The 22157-nt window shown below is 40.9% G+C and overlaps 2 protein-coding genes across 10 annotated transcripts in view; both read left to right on the forward strand.

The window, feature by feature from the left end:
* The first annotated feature begins 354 nt into the window (after window positions 1–354).
* cd302 (CD302 molecule) lies at window positions 355–6849 on the forward strand. Its single transcript, XM_080786707.1, has 6 exons — window positions 355–522; window positions 1783–1908; window positions 2167–2277; window positions 2809–2991; window positions 5013–5036; window positions 5140–6849. Exons 1-6 carry the CDS (start codon window positions 435–437, stop codon window positions 5337–5339), a joined length of 732 nt encoding a protein of 243 aa, XP_080642833.1. The 5' UTR covers window positions 355–434; the 3' UTR covers window positions 5340–6849.
* Window positions 6850–12287: 5438 nt separating this feature from the next.
* Window positions 12288–22157, forward strand: part of LOC308331258 (bromodomain adjacent to zinc finger domain protein 2B-like) — a 67962-nt gene continuing 58092 nt past the window's right edge. For 7 of the 9 annotated variants that reach the window (XM_080786594.1, XM_080786599.1, XM_080786596.1 and 4 more), the window contains exon 1: window positions 12289–12755. The gene's annotated coding sequence lies outside the window, so the exon portion shown is untranslated. Of the gene's footprint in view, window positions 12756–22157 lie in introns of all 9 variants that reach the window. The other 2 variants (XM_080786602.1, XM_080786600.1) reach the window with 1 other exon arrangement.

Consider the following 22157-nt stretch of genomic DNA (forward strand, 5'->3'; position numbering starts at 1 on the left):
CGATGGGGAATACAAGCTAATAAAAACTGCAGGCTTTCTTGTCCTGAAAAGTTGCAATGCGAAAATGGAAGCCAACGTAACAAGTGTAATGCTTAATTGGGTCGTCCACTCACAGTTAACAGTCTTTGTATTGAGTTTGTGCTTGAAATGTACTGTAATTCTGCAAATAAATATTTCTATCAATCAATCAATCAATCAATCAATCCTTGCTAAAAACCCGGAAGAGACGTCGGCAGACAGCGGCTTTTGGCCGCGCATGGAATCCTAGCTGTGCTTGCCTTACACACCCATGTGTGTTACTGGTGTTATTGACCTGTGGGAGGGACTTATGCCATATCGCTTCGCTCACGTTGTGACGCTGACGTAGCAGAGTAACAGTCAGACCGAGTTCCTCAGAAAACTTTCGTGCGACTATATTTTTTTGAGTCGTAAACATGGAGTCGCTTCGGAAATACCACTATTTTTTATCCTTATGGTGTATAGTTGTGTTTTGTGTTAATCTGCATTCATCTTTAGCTGGTGGTAAGTCGTTTGACATCGCATATTTGAGCTTGTTTACGTTTACATTTTGTGGGCCTGTAACTATCAATAAGGTCATCTTCATTCTTCTCTTCACATTGATTTGATACCCATGTGAATGTTTACATTGAAATTGTTTTGTGGAAGTTACAAATCAAAGCGTTTCGTGAGCCTGTTAATGAGTGATTGCATGTTTGCCTGCCTTGAATAAGCAATGCTTCAAAGTAAACAATCCCTGCTTAGCTGCTTTGCTCATCTGACTTGGAGATGTGTAACTTTTTAATACAAACATTGGTAGTTAGTACACCAAAAGACATGCATGGCTACATACTCTGCATTTGTCCGTGGCAAGCTACTGGCAGTGGCAAGTGGAGTTGGTCCCTCAATCGTCCTACGGCTACACTGTAGGCCTATGTGGCCATAACCGCGATTTGTAATTTTTTTTACAATGAATCTTGCAATACCCTCCCCACTCATCCAATTTGCGTTTGCGATCTGCTTGTCTTAAACGACGTTAAACTCACCAACATTGCAGCTGTAGTACAAGCTTGAATGATCCTCAATGATCCTCAATCTGCCGAGCTTGTTTTTCATAAAAATCCACCGTAGACAATACTAGACATGTTATAACTTATAACAAGCTACTTTCTGTCAAAACATCCTAGTATATCGTGGATATGCACGGCTGGATACACTGCCATGTCTTCCTTCTCAGAATGCATTTCTTTCATGTGGATATGCTCCTGAGGAGGATTCTAAGGTGATTCTTTTTTAAAGTGTTGCAGTTTGGAAGCACTCGTTTTTGTTAATGGGTCGCGCTGCTGCCTCCTGCATTGTGTGCAAATTCAGGTGGTACACAGGACCGTTCAGTGACTTAGGACGAGTGCTTCCAAACTCCAGCACTTAGAAAAAGAATCACCTGCACAGAATTTCTTGACAGAAAGTAGCTCATAACTCATAACTCATAACTAACGTGGATTTTTATGAAAAACAAGCTCGGCAGATTGAAAGAGGATAATTCAAGCTTGCACTACAGCTGCAATGTTGGTGAGTTTAACGTAGTTTAAGACAAGCAGATCGCAAACGCAAATCGGATGACTGGGGAGTCAATGGAGGGTATTGCAACTCTAGATTAATCCCATTATAAAATAAATTGCGGCTAATGTGGCCAATGCTCCTAACTTTAGAAATGGGTCAACTGCATATGACAAATTTCCCCAAGAGGATATAATAATAAACTATATTTTATCCCTATATCTTCAGATTGCCCTGCAGATGGACGAACCTGGGTACCATTTGGACAAAGATGCTATCATTTTGTCCATGGAGAAGAAGACAAAATCAAAAGCTATACATTTGAGAGAGCAAAGTCTCTCTGCCAAGGCTTTGGTATGTGAATTAGTTTAGTATGACATCAAAGCAATTTTTTCCTGTTATTTTTTTATCCCATGATTTTTGTAACCCATTTAAAAAAATTGTAATCAGCTATATCCACTTTGAACCCTATCCCTATTCTGGGGCGTTCAGCAAAAATATTAATAAAATTGTTCACAGCATTTTGAGCTTGTAGATTGGCTATTTTTGACTGGCTTAAGTGGTTAATACATGTTTTCATTTCTGGGACAATATTTCCTTTGTTCTTTGTAGAACTTGTGACCATCCAAAGTGCTGAAGAGAATGACTTCATCGTAAATTATAGTCCAGAGGTGTGGAAAGGCAACATCAGTATATGGCTTGGCGTGTATTATGACACAAATAGTAAGTGCTGTGTGACTTGAGGATTGTAGAAATGTTCTGAGATGAAAGTCAAATTACGACTTGTTACATGATGCAGATATACTGTACGTGTGTAGTTACTTGGTTAATAACATTGTCATTGAAGTGGGTTTAGCTTTCGTTTCTAAACATGAAGACATTTCTCATCTAACAAGTTCCAACATTTCCTGAAATTGTTCCACATTGTTCATGTGATGACAGTTACAGAGAGTACAATGACTGTGCCTTAGTGTAGACTTGCTCTCAGTTCCTCTTCGGAGTTCAGGAAATCCTGCTTTCATGCAGCTTATTATAGTACACGGAAATCTGTGAAAAGCTCAAAAGAAATGGAATCACGCATTGTGTAACACAGGCGTATGTTGTTTACAAACTGTCTCACACCAGAACTCAGAAAAATCTTTGGTAACACAAAAGGCAGGAGGAAAAATAAGGCAAGGCAAAGAGCCACAACAACTCCTCCCTTAGGTAGGGTTTTGCCCATTTGTAGTATTGATTGTGTGTCCGGTGTATCAGGTGAAGAAGTGAGGTGGCTTGGTGAGCAAGTTTTGACCTACAGTAACTGGGAGGACGGCTCCAGCCTGTCCGACCTGGCTACCATGGATACGTGTGCGACACTACACACCAAAACCAGGAAGTGGGAGAAGGTCAGCTGTGAGGATGATTTGGAGAATGGAGTTGTCTGTGAGGCTCCAGAGAGTAAGTTCATTATTCATTGTGAAAATAATCCTCAGTATGTGGATGATAATTAGTGTTGTAGTTCTCGAGACATGGTCTCGTCTCGAGACCGGTCTCGAGACCAAATTTTCGTGGTCTCGGTCTTGTCTCGGTCTCGCGCTTCTCGCCTTTTTTTGTCTTGTGGTCTCGTCTCGGTCTCGCGCCTCATTTGTCTTGGTCTTGTCTCGGTCTCGCGCTTCTCGCCTTTTTTTGTCTTGTGGTCTCGTCTCGGTCTCGCCTCTCATTTGTCTTGGTCTTGTCTCGGTCTCGCGCTTCTCGCCTTTTTTGTCTTGTGGTCTCGTCTCGGTCTCGCGCCTCATTTGTCTTGGTCTTGTCTTGGTCTCGGACTTATTGTCTCGGGTCTCTTCCCCCACCGAGACCACTCGAGACGAGATGCAAAACGTTCTATTATATCAACCCGATCGCAAGGACTGAGAGAGTGAGAGGCCATTCACATTAATGAATTAAATAAAGACAGCTGTTAAGGAGAACAGCGCTGCATGACGTTCATACAGGTCCAAAGAAGAGCACATGTTGATGTTATTATGATCATTCTATCATGAAATTATATCAGCCTCAGGCAATGGGCTTAAATAAATAAAGTGTCGGCCGGGAGGCGGAGAGTTACGCACGGCATTGACGGCAATACGCATGCAGCGCCCGGCATACAGCCTGGCATTTTCATTTCAATATATTCTACCAACAGTGCAAGACTGCAAGCTTTCTTTTTGTGTTGTAAGTTGTAACTTGTAGCCTGTAGTCGTTTTAATAAACGAGGTTGAGCGGTGATCTGAATACTGATCTGAAAATAGCCAATCTACAACTATCACAACGCGTTGCACTGCAGCCGTGCAGCGCGACCGCGACATATGTATGAACTATGAAGCATCGCCTCGGTTTAGTTTCATCATGAGAAGAGTAAAGAACCACCACCTACCTGACGTTACATCTATACCTAAAGTAAACTAAAATCCATCCATCGTCCACCTTATGTGATCATGTCTTGTCAGGCTATAATAAAAACGATCATAAAAACAATCCTTTGTTGTATAACGTGCATGCATGCCTCATTGACATTGTTGGTTCACTACCGATTTATTTACTAAAAGGCTCAAACAGCAGCAACCAAAACCAACTAATAAACTATTGTTTTAATTTGAAGGTGAGCCATAGCCCATAGCCATTAATCTGAAAGGTTTTGGTCGGAAACTGTCAAACTGACAGTGACGGACAGTGTGACAGGTGAGGTCACAGTTCACAGGTTAATTCAGTGCATGCGCAATGCACATGGTTTAATTTGGGGGAACAACAAATGTACTGGTCAATAAGATGTCGGCTAATTCAGCTGTTATAAGGTTTGGCTTTGTGGAACACAAAAATTACATTTGCAAGGATAATGGGGGGAAAAAGCACAGTGCAAAGTGCAAGTTTTGTGGAAAATCATACTCTGAGACGTCAGGAAGAGGGAAAAATAGTCTTGGTCTTGACTCGGTCTCGCCTCGCGGCAGTCTTGGTCTCGGTCTCGACCCTCCTAGGTCTTGGTCTCTGCCCCCTAGGCTCGCATCGGTCTTGGTCTTGGTCTTGGTCTCGACCCTCCAGGTCTTGGTCTTGGTCTTGGTCTCGGCCCCATAGGCTCGCATCGCTATTGGTCTTGGTCTCGGTCTCGACCCTCCAGGTCTTGGTCTTGGTCTTGGTCTCGGCCCCCTAGGCTAGCAGCGGTCTTGGTCTTGGTCTCGGTCTCGACCCTCCAGGTCTTGGTCTTGGTCTTGGTCTCGGCCCCATAGGCTCGCATCGCTATTGGTCTTGGTCTTGGTCTCGACCCTCCTAGGTCTTGGTCTTGTCTTGGTCTCGCTTTAGGTGGTCTCGACTACAACACTAATGATAATACACTATTACTTTACGAGCATTTTAAAGGATGTTGAATGCATGCAAGTTCACACAATACAATCATGAATGTTTTAGTTTCTTTTAAATGCATTACTTGAATTATGTTTGTTTTTCAGAGGCAGTGGAGGAAGGAAAGCAAAGTGAGTGAACTTGGTTTGTTTGCCTTTTCATGACTTATTGCTCAGTGAGTTTGTGTTTATTGTAGTAACCTCCATGCATTGTTTGGTTTTTTGTCCTTTTAAGACAGTAGTCCGCTGCTTTCCGCCCTGGTCATACTGAGTGTGGTAGGCATAATGGGGATCTCAGCTGTCATTTGGTTTCTGCACCAGAAGCACAACCTTGGCTCCTTTGTCTTCACCGCATTTGAGTACCACCCACCATTCCTGGCCCCTGGCACTGACCAGTCCTGTTTGGTGGAATCTGAGGAAACTGATTTGCCATAGAAGAGGTGCTCCTCTCGGTCCCGCCAGTGTGCGTGTCAGGAATGTATCATTATGGTGGAGTTACATTACACTGTCATGGAGGGCAGACAGGTGATTACAGCTGGGCGATATGGACACGGTCAAATATCTCAATATCGATATTGTGACAGAAATGGCGAAAATAGCCGTCACATTGCAATTCATTGTGATCTATTTTTGAATTTCTTTTAGTAGATAATAACACTTACTATATCACAATAGTACGATATAGTTTTGATATATTGCAAAGCTGTAAGTGGAGTTGAGGGCAGATTTAACAGGTAAAATAGACTGTTGATATCGAATATCATTGTCCGTGACTAACAGATATGCCCAGCCCTGTTTATATACAGTCAGAGGTCTGTGCCCTTGCACTCGGTCTGAATAGTCTTCAGAGGTTACTGTAGGTCAGTGTGCTTTTTAATGGCATTAATTCTAACAATCATGATGAAAAATGATATAAACGGATGTGATTTTAACAAATTAAATCCGCAGTTTCTTAAAATTGTGATGAAAATGTCCTAACATTACTACATGTTTAATATCACCTCTTTTATATGCTGGTCTTTTGTTTGGGGGTGTATGTTTGCTTGTCATTCATGTTCTGTGTTGCCAACTAAGCCACAAATCCTTTATAGCTGGAAATAACAGGATTCAAATATTATTTTTCTGGAACATATTTACAACCGCATGAAAACACATTTGACCTTCACTGTGCAATATTTGACAATATCTTTGCTTGTGCCAATCCCCTTCATCAAAGAGGTTGTTGAGTCAAGGACTCAACTGAACAGCTATGAATCTCAAGGGTGTATATTCCCTAATGATATGAGGCCAGGAAAAAAGAAATTCTCCACTTCATTTCATTTTGTGTGGTCCTTACTGTAGTACATTACAGCTAAATATATGTCAATGCATAATTTAATAGAAAAAAGATGAGTTAGGAGGACACCAAATTGAGGACAGTCTAATTAGTTCTCAAACGATATCTAAATCATTGTCATCTCAAGAAATGAGACATGTCGTTCCTTCCTAATGCCAACCTGAATTAACTCCTGTTGTTTTCAAAGGACAGATGAGCCATTTGAGAACATATTCATTTATTCATCATTATTTAACAGTTTTTTCAGCGGCTAAAAATCTATTGATTGATAAGCCTGTATGAAATCTTTGCTCAGAACTAAAGCCTGTTTCAGCTGAGCGTCGTAACATCCCAGGATGTGGGCTATTATGTATGGACTTTTTTTCTTAAAGAGTCACTGATCTGATCTGCCAAACATATTTCACCCAAGAATAATTTATGAAGGGGCGGTTTAAAATGAAGTATCTTGTAATGTAGGTGTTTAGCCACTAGGTGGTCCTAAATACTATGAGTGTTTGCACAAATAATAGGTTATGCCCAGAATCTGGGAGGAAATCCTTTGATGTAGCTTTGTATATGAACAAGTATACAGTAGTGTTTTCTTTAATAAAGTACTTTATGATTTGACAATTGTAGCAAAGTCAATTTGTTATGTGTCATTGCACATGGGGCAGCATAATGTCATGGAAAGGGTTTTTGAATGTGTAATATTGTCTAATGTTATTCTATTCAGTGAGGAAACAGGAAGACAAATATGGATGTCTGATGAAATACAAGATGCACTTTTGGTTTTTGAATCTGACTTACCTGGTAAATGTCCTCTTCCATGCTAAAAGGAGACCATGTCACCCTATTATGGTAGCCTACAATTAATAGTGACAATGGCCACATAGAGGTGGAGGTGAAAATATCGGGTGGTGCGTCTTGCCCACCCAATCAAAGGTTATGAGGAATATTAATTTTTAGCCAATACCACAACATATCTGTAGTCTGTACCTTTATCATTTCTGATCTGATTGGGTGGGGCAGCATTTTTTGAGAAATGTAGACTTACCTGAACACAATTTGCCATCAGTGCTGTTAACCGAAAGGGTACTGATGGAAATTTGGTTACTGTTGGTCAAAGAAGGAGAAGGTAGATACGGTAGATAAACTGATATGATGATAGCATAGTTTCTATGCATTTTGGGGGTTTTAGCCAGTGGTTTTTGTGCAAAACTAATGCTTGGAATGGATTCAGCATGTCACATGCTACATAAATCATGATGAAATTTCTATAGGTTGTTAATGGTATGGTAAATGGTGCATTTATATAGCACCTTTATCCAAGGCGCTTTACATAGATTGTGCATTACATTCACCCATTCATACACCAATTGCGGCGGAAGTCATGCAAGGTACCAACCAGCACATCGGGAGCAATTTTGGGTTCAGTGTCTTGCCCAAGGACACTTTGACATGTAGACAGTAGGAGCCGGGATTCGAACTGCCGACCCATGGATCATTGGACGACCTACTCTACCTCCTGAGCCACAGTCGCACCACATGGTCACACATTATGCCAATTAAGAAAATTGCTCAACATATGCAAGTTAGCATCCGGCAGTGTCTACATGCTGGGGACCCATACTCAATATTTCTGGTGTACTCAACATGTCCGGGTTCACATTCTGGCAAGTGGACTAATTCAGCGTGTTTTGACCTGGGTCTCTTTGTGCAGAAAATATTGATTGATTGATTGATTGATTGATTGATTGATTGATTGAAGTATTTATTAACAGTTTGCAGAATACCATACATTTCAAGCACAACTCAATACAAAAACTGTTAACTGTGAGTGGACGACACAATGCATTACACTTGTTTACAAGAGGGTCCACCGTTTTCAATTCATCATAACATTTAGAGACGTAGAAATATACACTTATATATAGCCAAAAATAGGAAATCATCATAAACGAGGAAAAAAACATATACAGTCAGGGGGGAAAGGGGTGGGTGGGGGATTCAGATTTTACGGGGGCCAGTTTCGAATTGCAGCCGTCCGTATAGGTGCCCTTTGAGAGCGGTTTTGAAGGAGTCAAGGGATTCACATGTCTTAATGACAGTTGGTAGGGTGTTCCACATTTTGTGGCATAGGAGCGAAATTAATTTAGTCCCTTGTTTGTGCTGAATCTGGATTGCACATGGTTTGTTGAACTCCCTGTGGTGTTGTGGGTGTGGACTTCATTGACATTAAGGAAGTATTTAGACAGGTACATGGGTATCTTGGTGGTGTATCGAATTTTGTGGACCAGACCCATTGCAAGATGGAGCCTATACTCTGTTGTTAACCCTAGCAGGGGTGAGGTGGGTTCGGGGGGGTGAGGCCCAGTAGTAGCCTGACCAGTTTGTTTTGGGAAGTCTGAATTGCCGATCTACAAGCTCTCAACTTGTCGTTTTGATTAATTGATTGAATACTTTATTAACAGTTAAATAGTACAGTGGTACGATTGTACAACGATGCTTAAAGGATAACACAAAAGGGCTTGTTTCAATTGTAGTCCTATGTATTCAATGTTTCAATCAATCAATATTTGTTTCGATGTGAGGTTGTAGATCTATGCTATGTTTGCCTATTTTCAATGTTAGCCTATTATAACAAGCCCAAAGTAGTGTCCCTCCAATTAGGCATGATTGAAATGCAATCAAGCCTAATTTATTGGTTTGAAACAAAATAGCAGCATGACCACATGCTCAATATTAACAAAGCTTTGTCATGGCTATAATACTATAAACACATGTTTGTTCTCTTGTCACAGTAATGGACATGAAGTACTGTATAGCATTGTATTATGTTTGGTTCAGTGATACAACAAAACTAAGCAAAAGAAAGGATTATGTATGGTAATAGAAAACAAGTTTCCTTAAATGTATGTGTATTTTCCTGCACAGAGGTGATTATAATAATTAATTGTGTCATTAATGCAAGTGAAACCCCTCGCTTGAGGATTTTTGAAATAATGAGTTCTACTTAGAATATAATGACCCTTTGTGGCACAAATGCCCCCTCCCCCATAAGATCTTGGCTTTAGTTGTTCATCATATATTTCTGTTGCATCTGCAAAATTGTACTGTTTCCTGGGCTGGCTGGCAAGTGAATTGTTTATTAAAAGTATGCACCACAGAGGAGCTGCTGTCTTATCATTAGTCTATAATGGCCTATTTTCACACAAATAATAGTGAATGCATTTTTGTTCACACTTCTGCAATGCTATTGCCTGGAGGCAGAGGGGGTTTGCACTGACCTGAAACAACTAATTAAAATGGACAGTGCTATGCATGAATAAGATATTACACAGAATGACAGTGGGCATGAGAGCTACTTTGGAGCACAAGACATCAGTTTATCAAGCCTGTGAATTATTGTGTTGGGTAGGGACGAAAGCTGTAGCTCATAACAAATATATTAACTAATTTACAGCAACAGCCTCTGAGACTGGTAAATTGCTCATATAAACAAATGTCGTGAAGTAATGAACTTCACACACTGTATCATTAGTAGTAGTTTTTACACCAGTCTGTCATATACAGTATGCTACTGTTTTATAAAGTTGAATTTACTGTACTGTAATGTATCACATTTTCCATAACTGTCATCTAAACCAATATTCTCTCCTCATCGTCATCTGCTTTTATTTTTAACACAATTCCACATTTCTCTAATCAGAATCAGATAATCAGCTCTTTTTTTCATTGCCTCTTTACAGCTTTTTCAGGAATACGTGCATGTAGACAGAAGTGTGTGGCATCTGTTTCTCATGTTCTGGAAGTCATACCCCCCATCACTGTCCTGGAACATGCTCCAATTAACAGAGCAAAAACAAAGACTACCATTTACATGTCTGTCTGTCCTGTCTGCCCATACTAAAGAAAGTCTATATTGAGTCCAGACCACTTGAGACCATTATTTAAAACTATTTAAAAATAATAGTCAGTACCCGGTAAAATATTGAGTGTTCATTTAACTCAGAATATGAAAATGTACATGTAAAAGTAAACTAGTTAAATTGAAACTCCGGATTTTGCTGTGTACAGTGTTGGAGTCTATGGCTGGGTGGGTAATCCCAAGATAAAACTTTTTCGATGTGTTTATCCAGTATCTAGCTTGGAGAAATGTGTCATTTTCTAAATCATAAGCAAGTATGATGCTGGAAGGCTCTGGTTTTAATGGGATCAGAGCATTGTGTACCGAGATGATTAAAATCTGTATTCTTTAAATATGTCAGGCAAAATCAATGATGGCAAGCCCAACTCTCTGCCTTATGGGTATCCTGGGCTTGCTGTGGATTGATAGAAAAATAATAATTAAGGCAAAATCACCACCTTAATTTGTTTTCCATCAGTCTCCTGAGAGATCATCTTTGCTGTGTCTTTGGTACCTCATTATACTTTCTAATCAAGACTCTTAAAAAAATCCCCTTAAAGAGGACAGACTGTGTGGTGTGTGCGTGCCCTTCCCCCAGCATGCCGCTTGCATTGCAATCGACTGCCACTTTATTATGTTACAAATGACCAAGGTAAGGCTGACATTTTGATTGCATGTGAAAAGCCGGGGCCAGGAAAAGCTTTTATGATGATGCAACTCTGATCTGTTTGATCATTCTCTCTCTCCCAGTCTCTATGAAGGTTCAAGGTTCTCCACTACAATTCAAAATCCAGGCATCTCCTGGCTGGGTTGACAAAATCATCAAATAATTTGTTCCTCTCCCACTGTGTCTGTCGATTCAAGTATGCATGTGCTTCACCCCGTCCAGTCAGCAGCTCCCTGACTGCAGTGTCTGAATTGACCCAGTATAAGGGGAGGGAGAAGGGGAGGGATCAATGAACACAAGGGGATGGCGAACAAGCAAATAAGACTGTTTTAAATTACAAATGCTGAATAAGGATTTTCCCTGGCATCTTTAATTCAAGAGTGTCTTTGTGTCTTAATTACTGTATCCAATTACGTTGGGTTCATGTACAAATTGCTTAGGTAAAAGGTGCCATTTTCATGACAGTCTAAACCTGGCCTGAACATTAAAACTGCATTTCTGTCTTTATTAGGATATATAGGCTACTAAATAATGGGTGTTATATCTATGATTACAACTGACATGTTGCTACAGTATGCAGAAATAAAAGTACCAGTAGCACTATTATTTTACTATATGATTCTCATGCAAAGTTTACAGTACCTTGTACCATTATATACAGTAGCTACAATATATGTACCAGTAAGACGCGCAAATGCGGGAAGCAAATGCAGCTCGTACATATTTGGGTTTTGGACGTATAGCTGCTTTGGGGACTCCTTATATGGTTATGGCTGAGTCATGGTGACGTATTGATGCAACACACTCCATATTTGGACGTAGCTCCATATATGGGCACAAAGGTGGGACACACACACACACACACACACACACACACACACACACACACACACACACACACACACACACACAGACAGACATGATCTGCTAGGTCTCATAGTAAGTGCTCATTGCATTTGCAATAAAAAGCTACCCACATCAGTGCATCTCTGTGCAGTTATGTGGATGTGTGTTGATGGGTGTAATCATTTGAACACAGCATGGGATACAAGGTTTTGGCTTAGCCTGTTCCTGATTGTCTGCCTGTTAGTTCAAATAAAATAAAATTAGGAACAGACAGCTGTCTAGAACGAATGACACAGTTCTTTGACAGCCTACCCATATCATCCAGTTAATTGAATGCCCCCCCCCCCCCCCCCCACACACACACACACACACACTTATATTACAGGTTCTCAAACATGTCCATGCCAAAGACCCCCTGTATTTGGCTGCAGACCCCCCATTTGAAAATATTTTATGCCAGGGACCTAATAATAGAAGATTTGACAAGATTAGATGTGTGAACCTTTTCTGAATATTTAAACACTTGTGAACAAGTGTTACTCTTCCATATTTTGCTGGGGACCCCCTGGAACCCCCTCAATGACCCCTAGGGGCTACTTTGAGAAAAGCACACAAAAAATGTGTGCAAGGTGCAAGTGCAACCAAACAGTTCCCAAAAACCAATAAAATTGTTATATAATAAATACTGTCTATACATTATACAATATTAGATAGTAAATGTCACACAACAATAAGAAAAAGCATAAAAATACTTGACCAGAATCCGTTCTGCTAGATCAAATAGTTTCTGTTCTACCTCAGCTGTCATGACTAACTTTGTGCACTTGCTGACATGTCCCATTCACTGCTTGTGGACAAAAGTTTGCCTTGTAGAAGCTCTGGCTGACGTCACTTGAGTTTCTTGAAGTGAAGCTGAGCAGTCCTTGAGAGAGAGGAGTCTCAATCCGCTGTTCCACATTCAGTCCCACTCTCTCACCCCGACTCAATTACTGACCAATTCTCTCTGTTCATCTGCTGCCACCGCACTCAAACAAAGCACACTTGGGAAGTAAATGAACACCGAACATTTTCCAATTCACACCTGCCAGGAATACGTTGGTCGTCGTCGACAGCACGGTGAGTTTATTTGCCGCGTGTTTTAATCCGGGGGAAGTTTGCTTGCTGTGTGATTTCAGAACGTGCAGTTTTGTCATTTCACTGATTCTACGCTGTGGATTGGCTAACAGCTAAAGAAGCTAACGTGAGGTCGCTAGCTGGCTGTAGCATCCTCTGTCTGTCTTCGACACTTGCTACGCTGCCTGTCTATCCAGTGAGCTGAGCTCAGCAGGTTGATGTTACTGTACTACAAAAGTTGCCTTTAAATGTAGCACGGCTGTGAGTGAATGTCGTCATGGTACTTTACTTGCTGTTACTTTGTAGTCGCAGTGTTAAAAGCTAACTAAAGGTGACGAGAGAGAGAGATAACTGTGCTCTCTCTCTGTCACTTTGAGTTGAGCAACTAGACACCGACCCCGGTGAACGCAAGCAGCGCTGTCCGTTCATTTTTTTCAGTACATTGTAGAGCCGTAACGCCGTTCCTGTCATTGTGTGGAATGTGGATCCTGATCCACTTCACAACGGGTTGCAAGACTTGTTGTCACTTGTCAGCCTTTCTCAAAAATAATTTAATTTGGCGTGGGTTATATTAATATCAAGTTGACTGAGCTGTGCTTCCTTTGCAAAAGAAAAAGAGAAGAAAGAAAGTCAAAAGTGGTGAATGAGACTGACTGGAGTTTGCGGACATTTGTTTAATGGCATGAACTGAAACAATGCAATAATTACATATAACACTAGTGTTTGTAATTGGTATAATAATTTATTTCTGGATGAATTAACCTGGCTGTCATTAAGGATTAGTTTCGCATATCAGACGGACGATCCGCCGGTCGAGTCGAGGTTCTCCTTCTGTTTTATCTTTGTGTTGCTTACTTAGGAGAGCGCAGCTAATGCTGCAGCTGCGGTCTGGTTGAAATTTACCCTTGGCTTTGTGTTTATGACAATATCCTCCATTTTTCCTGCTCTTCTATAGCTAAACAACAAGCCACTCGCCATATTGGGGCACCCGTACAATAGTATAACATCTATAATGGTACCTTATATAATAAAGTTTATGAAACTTTAGGGAGGAAGACATGGAAGAGAGATGACCTTGCTTCGGTGTTGAAATTGTGAAAACAGTGTACTTACTTTCTGTCATACTGTTGAAGCTAACTTGTCACTGCAGTCATGTGACAGGTTGAAGTGTCTGACAGTTTATTTGATATTTGATTTTTTTTTCCTCAGGGCTGACTGATTTTGTATTATTATTTTAACAATAGAGACGTTTTTGTCAATCTATTCTAGGGTACAAGCATGGTTAACTTCCCAGTGAAGTAGGACTAGGAGCACTGTGAGTGATTGGGAGAAAACAAAAGATATGGCTCTAATGGCTGTTTAGTGGCAAAGTTATGACACTTATCCCTGGCTGTCATGATTTCTCCTTCCTGATTCTGTGGACATTGTCTGGAGTTCATACAGCAACAGTAGGCTGTATAAAAACGGCTTCGTACTAGACTAGACTAGTCTGTCACCCGCTTGATCATTTGCGGTTCACAACAAGACATACACACGTGTATGCAATGCATAGCATACATTTATAGCATTTCATGGTTTCATGTTTAATTGTAGTCAAACAAAAAGATGAGCTACTGTTAACATTGAGAGCAAGAATAATAGCACACATTTTCGATGTTTAATTACTTAAAACTATATTCTATGTAATCTAGTATTTGACTAGTCCTTTTTTCCCAAGAAATGTTATACCAGGTTTGTCTGGTTCCCAAAGCAGTGCACCTCAGTTTTGATCCTCATACAGTATTTTATGTACACAGTAATTTCTGAACAACAAAGCCTATATGTATTCCTTGCTGCTGGTACAGGATTCTTTGTTTTTCAATAGTATTGGATTTTAATGATCAATTAATTGATAATAACAAGCGTAGACTGTACACAGTCTGTCAAATGGCAGTAAACATTATTCCTGTTAAGGTCCATCATTTAAATGGCTTCAGTAGCCAAGGAAGCCAGATAAATCAGATTACAGCCTTGATGTGATATGCATGCACCCAGTTACTGCCAATGAATCAACCAATAACCAGATACACAGCTAGAAGGTCACTAAATTTGTCTCATATTTATTCAGAGCCCATGTCCTTGGAAACTGCTGCAGGCCCAGTGAACAATATTGCTGAGCGACAAATCACATGCTTCTAATGTGAGTTTTAAACACATAGAAAACATCCCTCAGCAACATGGCATTTGAATGTTTATAAAATTGCAGGGATTGTTCTTCAAGGATGGAAAGTCTCAGCTATAGCTCAAGGTTGCTAAATTGCTTGAAACAGCACTTTTAAATGTTAGCAGCCCCAGCGGTGTGATAAATACACTTTTCAGCTCAATCATTATTTTCATATTCATCCACTTTGTTACAGACCTTTTCTTACAAGAAGCCTAATAAACCATCGTTAAGTACTTAGTATTTGATGATAGTAGTATTGGATGCATAGTTAATACATTACATACATTTACATTGTTAAATATAATTTCATCTGACCATGAGATACGGCTGGCAGTGACTTGTGATAAGCAGGACAAGATGTGGTATAATATGCATTACTTAGTTATGATTGTGTTTAGGATATAGAAGCCACAGAGGCCAATAGCCTCTCAAGCCTTGCTCAGGTTGCCTTTGTCAAGAATGACTGTGTGAGGAAAACTCTACTAGTATTTTGTTTTACGTGCTTTTTCATATCATAGTAGGGAATGGATGTGATGGTGATGTGGGATGTGATTGTGATCTAATCATTTGGATTTGGAATATTCATATTGCATGCTGATCTATTGACTTCCAGGCTTACAGCAGCCAGACGCTACATTGGCCTGTTTCTTAGTGGGTTCAGCAGGCCCTGTGTCGTGGACAAGGATGAACAACTGGGCCCATCACTAATTGCGGCAACCATTTTGATGGAGGACTGATAATAATTGTGTATTTTTGCCTGTTTCTCTGTTCATCCTTCCAATTCCTACCCTTTTCCACAAGCTTGCACTCATTAATCAAAGACGCTGAACTCCTGCTGAGGGCTGAGCAGGTCCATCAGAGTGGCAGCCAGTTTGCTGTAAAGAACAGTGCAGAGGCTCTTGACACATGAGCATAAATAAATCTAAGGTCTTCGTATGCAAACCCTGGAGGTTAATACTGTATAATTCAGTGTCCCCTCTTTGTCTTATATGATTGATGTTTTTAAACATTTAAAGCTGGATGGGAGTCCCTTTTGTAGGTCAGGGTTGACACTTTGTGATTGGGTGAGCATGGGGGAGAGGTATTAGGGGAGGTGGATTATTAGGAATATGTCAGGGAGATTACTCTTTTTCACTCATCTTCCACTCAGTCTATTTTCCTCTCCTCCTAGTGAAGCTTGTCATAAAGCTTTAGCTGAACGAGGGATGTTTCAGTGATTGAAGTGTTCCCCTCTGTGTTAATGGGGCTGATGTTTGCAATGTCAATGGTTGGGCTTATTTGTCCGTCTGTTTTGTATTTTTGTGCACCCTGAGCTGGAACTGCTGGCTTGTCACAAGTTAAACTGCAGGGATGCTGGCGACAGTGAGGAGACAGGGATTTGTTGAATAGACTATATTCATAATTCAGGGCCAGCTGGTGCAGGAGCAGCAGAGACATTCAGTGGCTATTATAAACCATTCCACTCACACACCAAGATTGTGCCTCAGCAGCCTCCTTTTATTTATTGATCTTTCTGCATTTAAAATCTGGTCACTGCTGCCACAAATGCTGGCCATTTTAGCTGTGCTAGGCATGCTTACTGCAGCCCCATTTTTGAATATTTAATTCTTGCTCAACATTGTGTGGCATGATAAGGGAATTGGGGAAAGTAGAGGACTCATTCCTTAAAAAATGTTAGGGTCAGCACAGACGCCAAAATGTTAGCATCCAACTCAGTTAATTGACTAGGCTCCTTACGTGTTCTCTCCACATAGGAGATGGCTTTGCCCCCCCCCCCCCCCCCCCCCCCCCCCCCACACACACACACACACACACACACACACACACACCCCTCGAACAAGTAAACGTTCTCACATGTTCTAGTTTTAAAGAAACTTCTTGCTAACAGTGCAAAGTTAATTACTCGCTGATGTAAGGCAAGATTGAAAGGCTGTGCCAGCCACTGTAAACAAACTTCTTTTTTATTGGATTAATGCTCCCAAGTGCTAGCCCTCTGTTTTAGCTGAGTGGTTTAAAAGGATCCACAGTGTGGATGGAGTGGATTATCAGGAATAATCTCTATGGGCAGAGAGGCGCCTCATGACAACGTGTAGGCTTTCCTGCTGTAGGATTATTTATTTCTAATACTTTTCAATTTTAGTGATAGATTTCGTAGAACATAACCAAATGACATGCGTACAAGTTTGAAGAATTATATCACAGCTTTTACCTCATCAATATTGGTCAGTTTATTTAGTGTGTGTGTGTGTGTGTGTGTGTGTGTGTGTGTGTGTGTGTGTGTGTGTGTGTGTGTGTGTGTGTGTGTGTGTGTGTGAAGCCTATTGATCATCAAAAGGGTATGAAAAATTAATCATGATTAATATAATCTTCCCATCAAAGATAATAATATAAAGTGTGTGTAAGCAAAGATGGCTGGCTATCAGTTAAAAGTGAGTGGCTTGGGTACTGTATGTGTCTGTCAGTGTGAATGCAAAGAAGACACAAAATCTGACGTGCAAAATGTTCACCCCGTTCTGACTTTCCAGCGGTACACGTCTGTAATCCAACACAGCTGTGAAGTTTGAGACAGAGAAAGAAACCTGCTACCTGGACACCTGGTATTACTGTTATTTATTACTCGTTACTTTGCAGTTTGCACACAGCTTTCTCTCTAGGCAGCCTCATGTCATTGTCTATTCTTTTAATGATTGCACAGAAAAGACAGCTCAGTAACATGAGGAGGCTCAGCTGTACTGCAGTTCAAATAGTTACCAGGGAAGACCTTTTATTTGAGGCTGGGAGGTGACCTTTTTTGCTCTCCGCACTGGATGAAACATCCTAATATAAAATAAACTAATCTCTCCTTTCCACTGATGTTCCACACTACAAAATGACACAGATGGGAGTTGCAGGAAGAGTCTGTAATAGGTGAGGTGCACAACAGCGTTGCTATTGATGTTGAGTCAAACAGTCCTCTATGGATGGAAACCACTCTTCCCAGCTCCAACAAATCCTTCATGTGCAGAAGCTCCCATGTGTGATCCAAAATATTTTGAACTGATTTACAAAGGATGTAGCAAGAGGGAGGTTCAGCATCCTCCCGCTTAAGGTGGTTGCACACCAGCCTCGTTTTTCAGAGAATCGATGGAGAAACGCAGCTAAAAATCCGAAAAAGGCGCTCGTGTGTGGGGACCTTTAGAGCCCGACCGCCAGTGTATATCGGCCATTATTTAACTTTTGTCCCGATTTGTAACTACTTTAAATCTGGACTCCCTAATTTGGACATGTCATACCGGTGATGGTTTCATATTATTTCTATTAAGAAAAGTACAAACTACAAGCTCAATGGCATGCAATATAATGCAATTTGCATTATATTGTTGTTGCATTATAGAGCGTCGTAGTCCCGCCCCCTCGAGAGACCCGGAAAATAATTCCCCGTTCATTTTCTTCCATAGACTTTTCAAAAATAATTTATTTAAAGACGTTTACGCTGCGGACAAAGCCAACTCGAGTTGTGACAAATCGCTTTTGTTGTTGTTTTTCTTCTTTGTAATAATTTGTTTGGTCCAAAATATTGTGTTTGTTGTCATGATTTGTCACAACTCGAGTTGGCTTTGTATGACGCTTAAAAGGTCTTTTAAATAAATACTTTTTGAAATGTCTATAGGGAAAAGGCATTGGGAATTATTTCCTGGGCCTGGTGTCGTCATGAAAGCAGAGCTTATTATCTGGTTATATAAAAGAAAGCTCCACTTGAGTAAAGGTTCTACCTTTTATAAGCAAAAAATATATTCAATGAAAGAAATAATTCAATATTGACAGTTAAGGGCTTTGTTTAATTTGTCAAGCCCTTAACAGTCAGTAATTTAACTGACATAATATGATAGTGGTCCGAAGCTATTCCTTTCCCATGGTCGCCCTTACTCTGTTCTCTTAACCTTCCATATTAAACTCATAGGGCCTGATTCATTAAAAAGAAATACGCCACCGTTGCACTGTGGCGGAAACAGATATCGTATTTATCCGTCCGATCAAGCTACGTTGAGATGACGTGTTATTCAGAGAAGCTGGTGTAATCACTTCATTTATGCGGATCGCTGAGTGTATCCTTTCCGCATTTTCCCCAAGCGATTCGCCTGTTGTCGCCTGGTTAGTTGGAACATCCACGCCCATTCTACACCATATAAGGCAACAGGAAATCTCGAAATACGTCATCATAGCCGGCACAGAGGATTCCCAAACTTTAAATTCTATACAACAGCGCGATGAGCTTGTAGAGTAGTTAATTTTGACAGGAGGTTCTCTGCACGGACAGATCTTCAAGCAAACAGCGCGAGTTATATGTATAAAAATAATTATAAACGAAACTTGCCAACTTGGCACGCATTGCTTCACTCGATCCTTAAATGTCAGAGTTAACTGATATGTTACAGTTACTTTCACATAATGAGAAAGAAGTTAATTTGTACTGTTCACCACACGACCAAATGCTATATACAACTCGGCAATGATACTGATGAATGCACTGCAGGGTTATAAAAAAGAACACTCGCCTGCAGAAGTAAAATAGATATCCGATGTAAATTCATTTCATGATGTAGTCATATTAAAATGATTCGCGGGACACGGCAAACTTGATTCATCTCATGATGAGATCAATGTAGTAGCTAGCCTACAGCATATAGCCTACACAGCTACAACGTTGCCCATATTATAATTAATTAAGGTGAGCTGGCTTAAAACTGACTGGCCAAATTGCACGCGCTGATGCCATAATGTGGATTTATAGCCCTCGTCGTGACTGCTGTCTGTCTGTCAGACCGGCATGTCTGTGAACCATAGAATGCCATAGATAGACCATATAACAGTCGGGCCGGGCCGTGTTCTGTCCTTGCCGGGCTCACCGCGCCGTTATATTAATTTTCCAATGTAAATTTCACCCAGATTGGACTCTGTTCAGCGGCCGCATGCTGCTGTCCGCCCCACACACACACACACACACACACACACACCGACAGTCAGAGAACTGACTCACTAAATAACACTAACACACACTAAACAATGTTGGATTCGTACAGTGCAGAATGCAGATAAGTGTAGGCCTATGTTCTTATTATAATTGTGAGTTTGTTTTTTAACATGCAGCGTGAGTCCACGGGAGCCGATCTACAAGCTCACAACACGTTGCACTGCGAGTAGCCTAGAGAAGGCTGTCAAGTGAGCAGCGCAATCGCGCATGCTATAGAAATATCCTAATAAATAAATAAAAATGTGTCGCTTGCAGGGGCAGTTTCCTTATGGGACTTGCCTCTAGAATGCATGCATAGGCATACAAGTGCAAGTTTTATATATCATTTTTTTATGTGCTGAACAATGTTATAGGGTCGGGACACATGCCTACATATTTTATCTGTGATTTGGGAACTATTTATTGATTCAGCATGAAGACTAAAGCCTTCTGAATATATCCGTAAATTCGTCCGCCACCTAAAGAGGTCCCGTGGGATTTTACGGAGTTTCCGACCAACCTACGTGAGCGTCAAGTTCACGGCCATTTCCATGAATTCCAAATGAATGTGGGAAATCCACGTAAATGCCTTTCCGCTAGCTTCACGTCATTATATCAGCGTAAACGCGTTGAAGAATCAGGCCCATAGATAGCAGACACATGCGATTGCATGATTATATGGGAACATTTCCTAATGAGACTCAACCAGTCAATCCGGTACACTCTCCCTTGAAATTCAAACTCCTTTTCTGTGGAAGTTCTTGACATCTGACTTCCCAGTAACCGACAACATTGATGTCATCATCATGCATCACCAGGTCATTTAGTGAACTACCGGTAGTTAGTTTCCCAGCTAGTGGTCGATAAACCATACTAAACGCATGGTCAGGGACCACATGCAATACCTTCACGGACCACCAGTGGTCCATGGACCACCTGTTGAAAACCTCTGGTTTAGGACTAGTATATCTGGCATCAGTCAGGCTTTACACAACATCCACCATCAGTTGAACGGGACTGAGCCTAAAACATGGCACATGAAGTGGTCCAGATGTACTGCAGGGATCTCGCACTACAGTCAGATCTCCTTTCAGGTCAGACTTCACGTTCTACATCCAGTCATTTTTTCTTTTTTCTTTTTGCCTTTTATTGATCGGGTACAGGAAAGGGGGAGAGAGATGGGGGGGGGGGGGGGGGGGGAGAGAGAGACATGCGCCAAAGGCCAATGGGCTCGAGACTCGAACCCACAACATGCCGTGAGGCTGGATTACCTGCCTGGACCACTCAGCCATGGTCATTTTCAATAGGCTGTGGGCGCTGGACTATTGTGGCTTTTAACAGTTTGGATTATGGAAACTCCACAAGGACTGTCTTCACACAACCATTTACCATTTAGGCATTTTGCTGACGCTCTTAATCCAGAGCGTTTTTCAGTAAGCAAGAACAAAAACATGCATGGTAATCATGAATTATACATAAACTAACCTAACAGTGGAATATCTATATAATGAAACTATGCGTATACACTATAGAGTGCTATGTCTATTGTCTACATACAATGCTATCTAAGTTACATAAATTGAGCCTGTCTGTAAGGTCGTCGAGGCTAGGGCAAGTGATACGGGCTAAGATGGAGTCTGAAGAGGTGGGTTTTCAGACTATGGCAGAAGATTGGGACTGGAAGTGAGTCTGCAGTTGTGATTGCAAATTTGCAATGGGAAGTGCATTCCAGACTTTGGGACGTAACATTCGTTTTCTGTTTTGCCTATAGACCTGGACTACTGTACCATAGGCACAGCAATTAAAAAATATAATACGGATTGATTGATTTATTAACAGTTTGCAGAATTACAGTACATTTCAAGGTCAACTCAATACAAAAAACTGTTAACTGTGAGTGGACGACACCATAAAGCATTACACTTGTTTACAATAGGGTCCACCATTTTCAATTCATCAAAACATTAAGAGACGTACGAATATACACAACTATATAGTCAAAACAGGAAATCATCATAGAGGAGGTAAAAAGGGAAAAGAAACACAGTGAGGGGGGAAAGGGGTGGGGGGGGGATTCAGATTCAGATTTTACGGGGGCCAGTTTCGAATTTCCGTCCGTAGGTGCCCTTTGAGAGCAGTTTTGAAGGAGTCGAGGGATTTGCATGTCTTAATGACTGTTGGTAGGGCGTTCCACATTTTGGTGGCATAGGAG

The sequence above is a fragment of the Protomyctophum bolini genome (genome assembly GCF_963924005.1).
Source record: "Protomyctophum bolini genome assembly, chromosome: 16".
NCBI lineage: Eukaryota > Metazoa > Chordata > Actinopteri > Myctophiformes > Myctophidae > Protomyctophum > Protomyctophum bolini.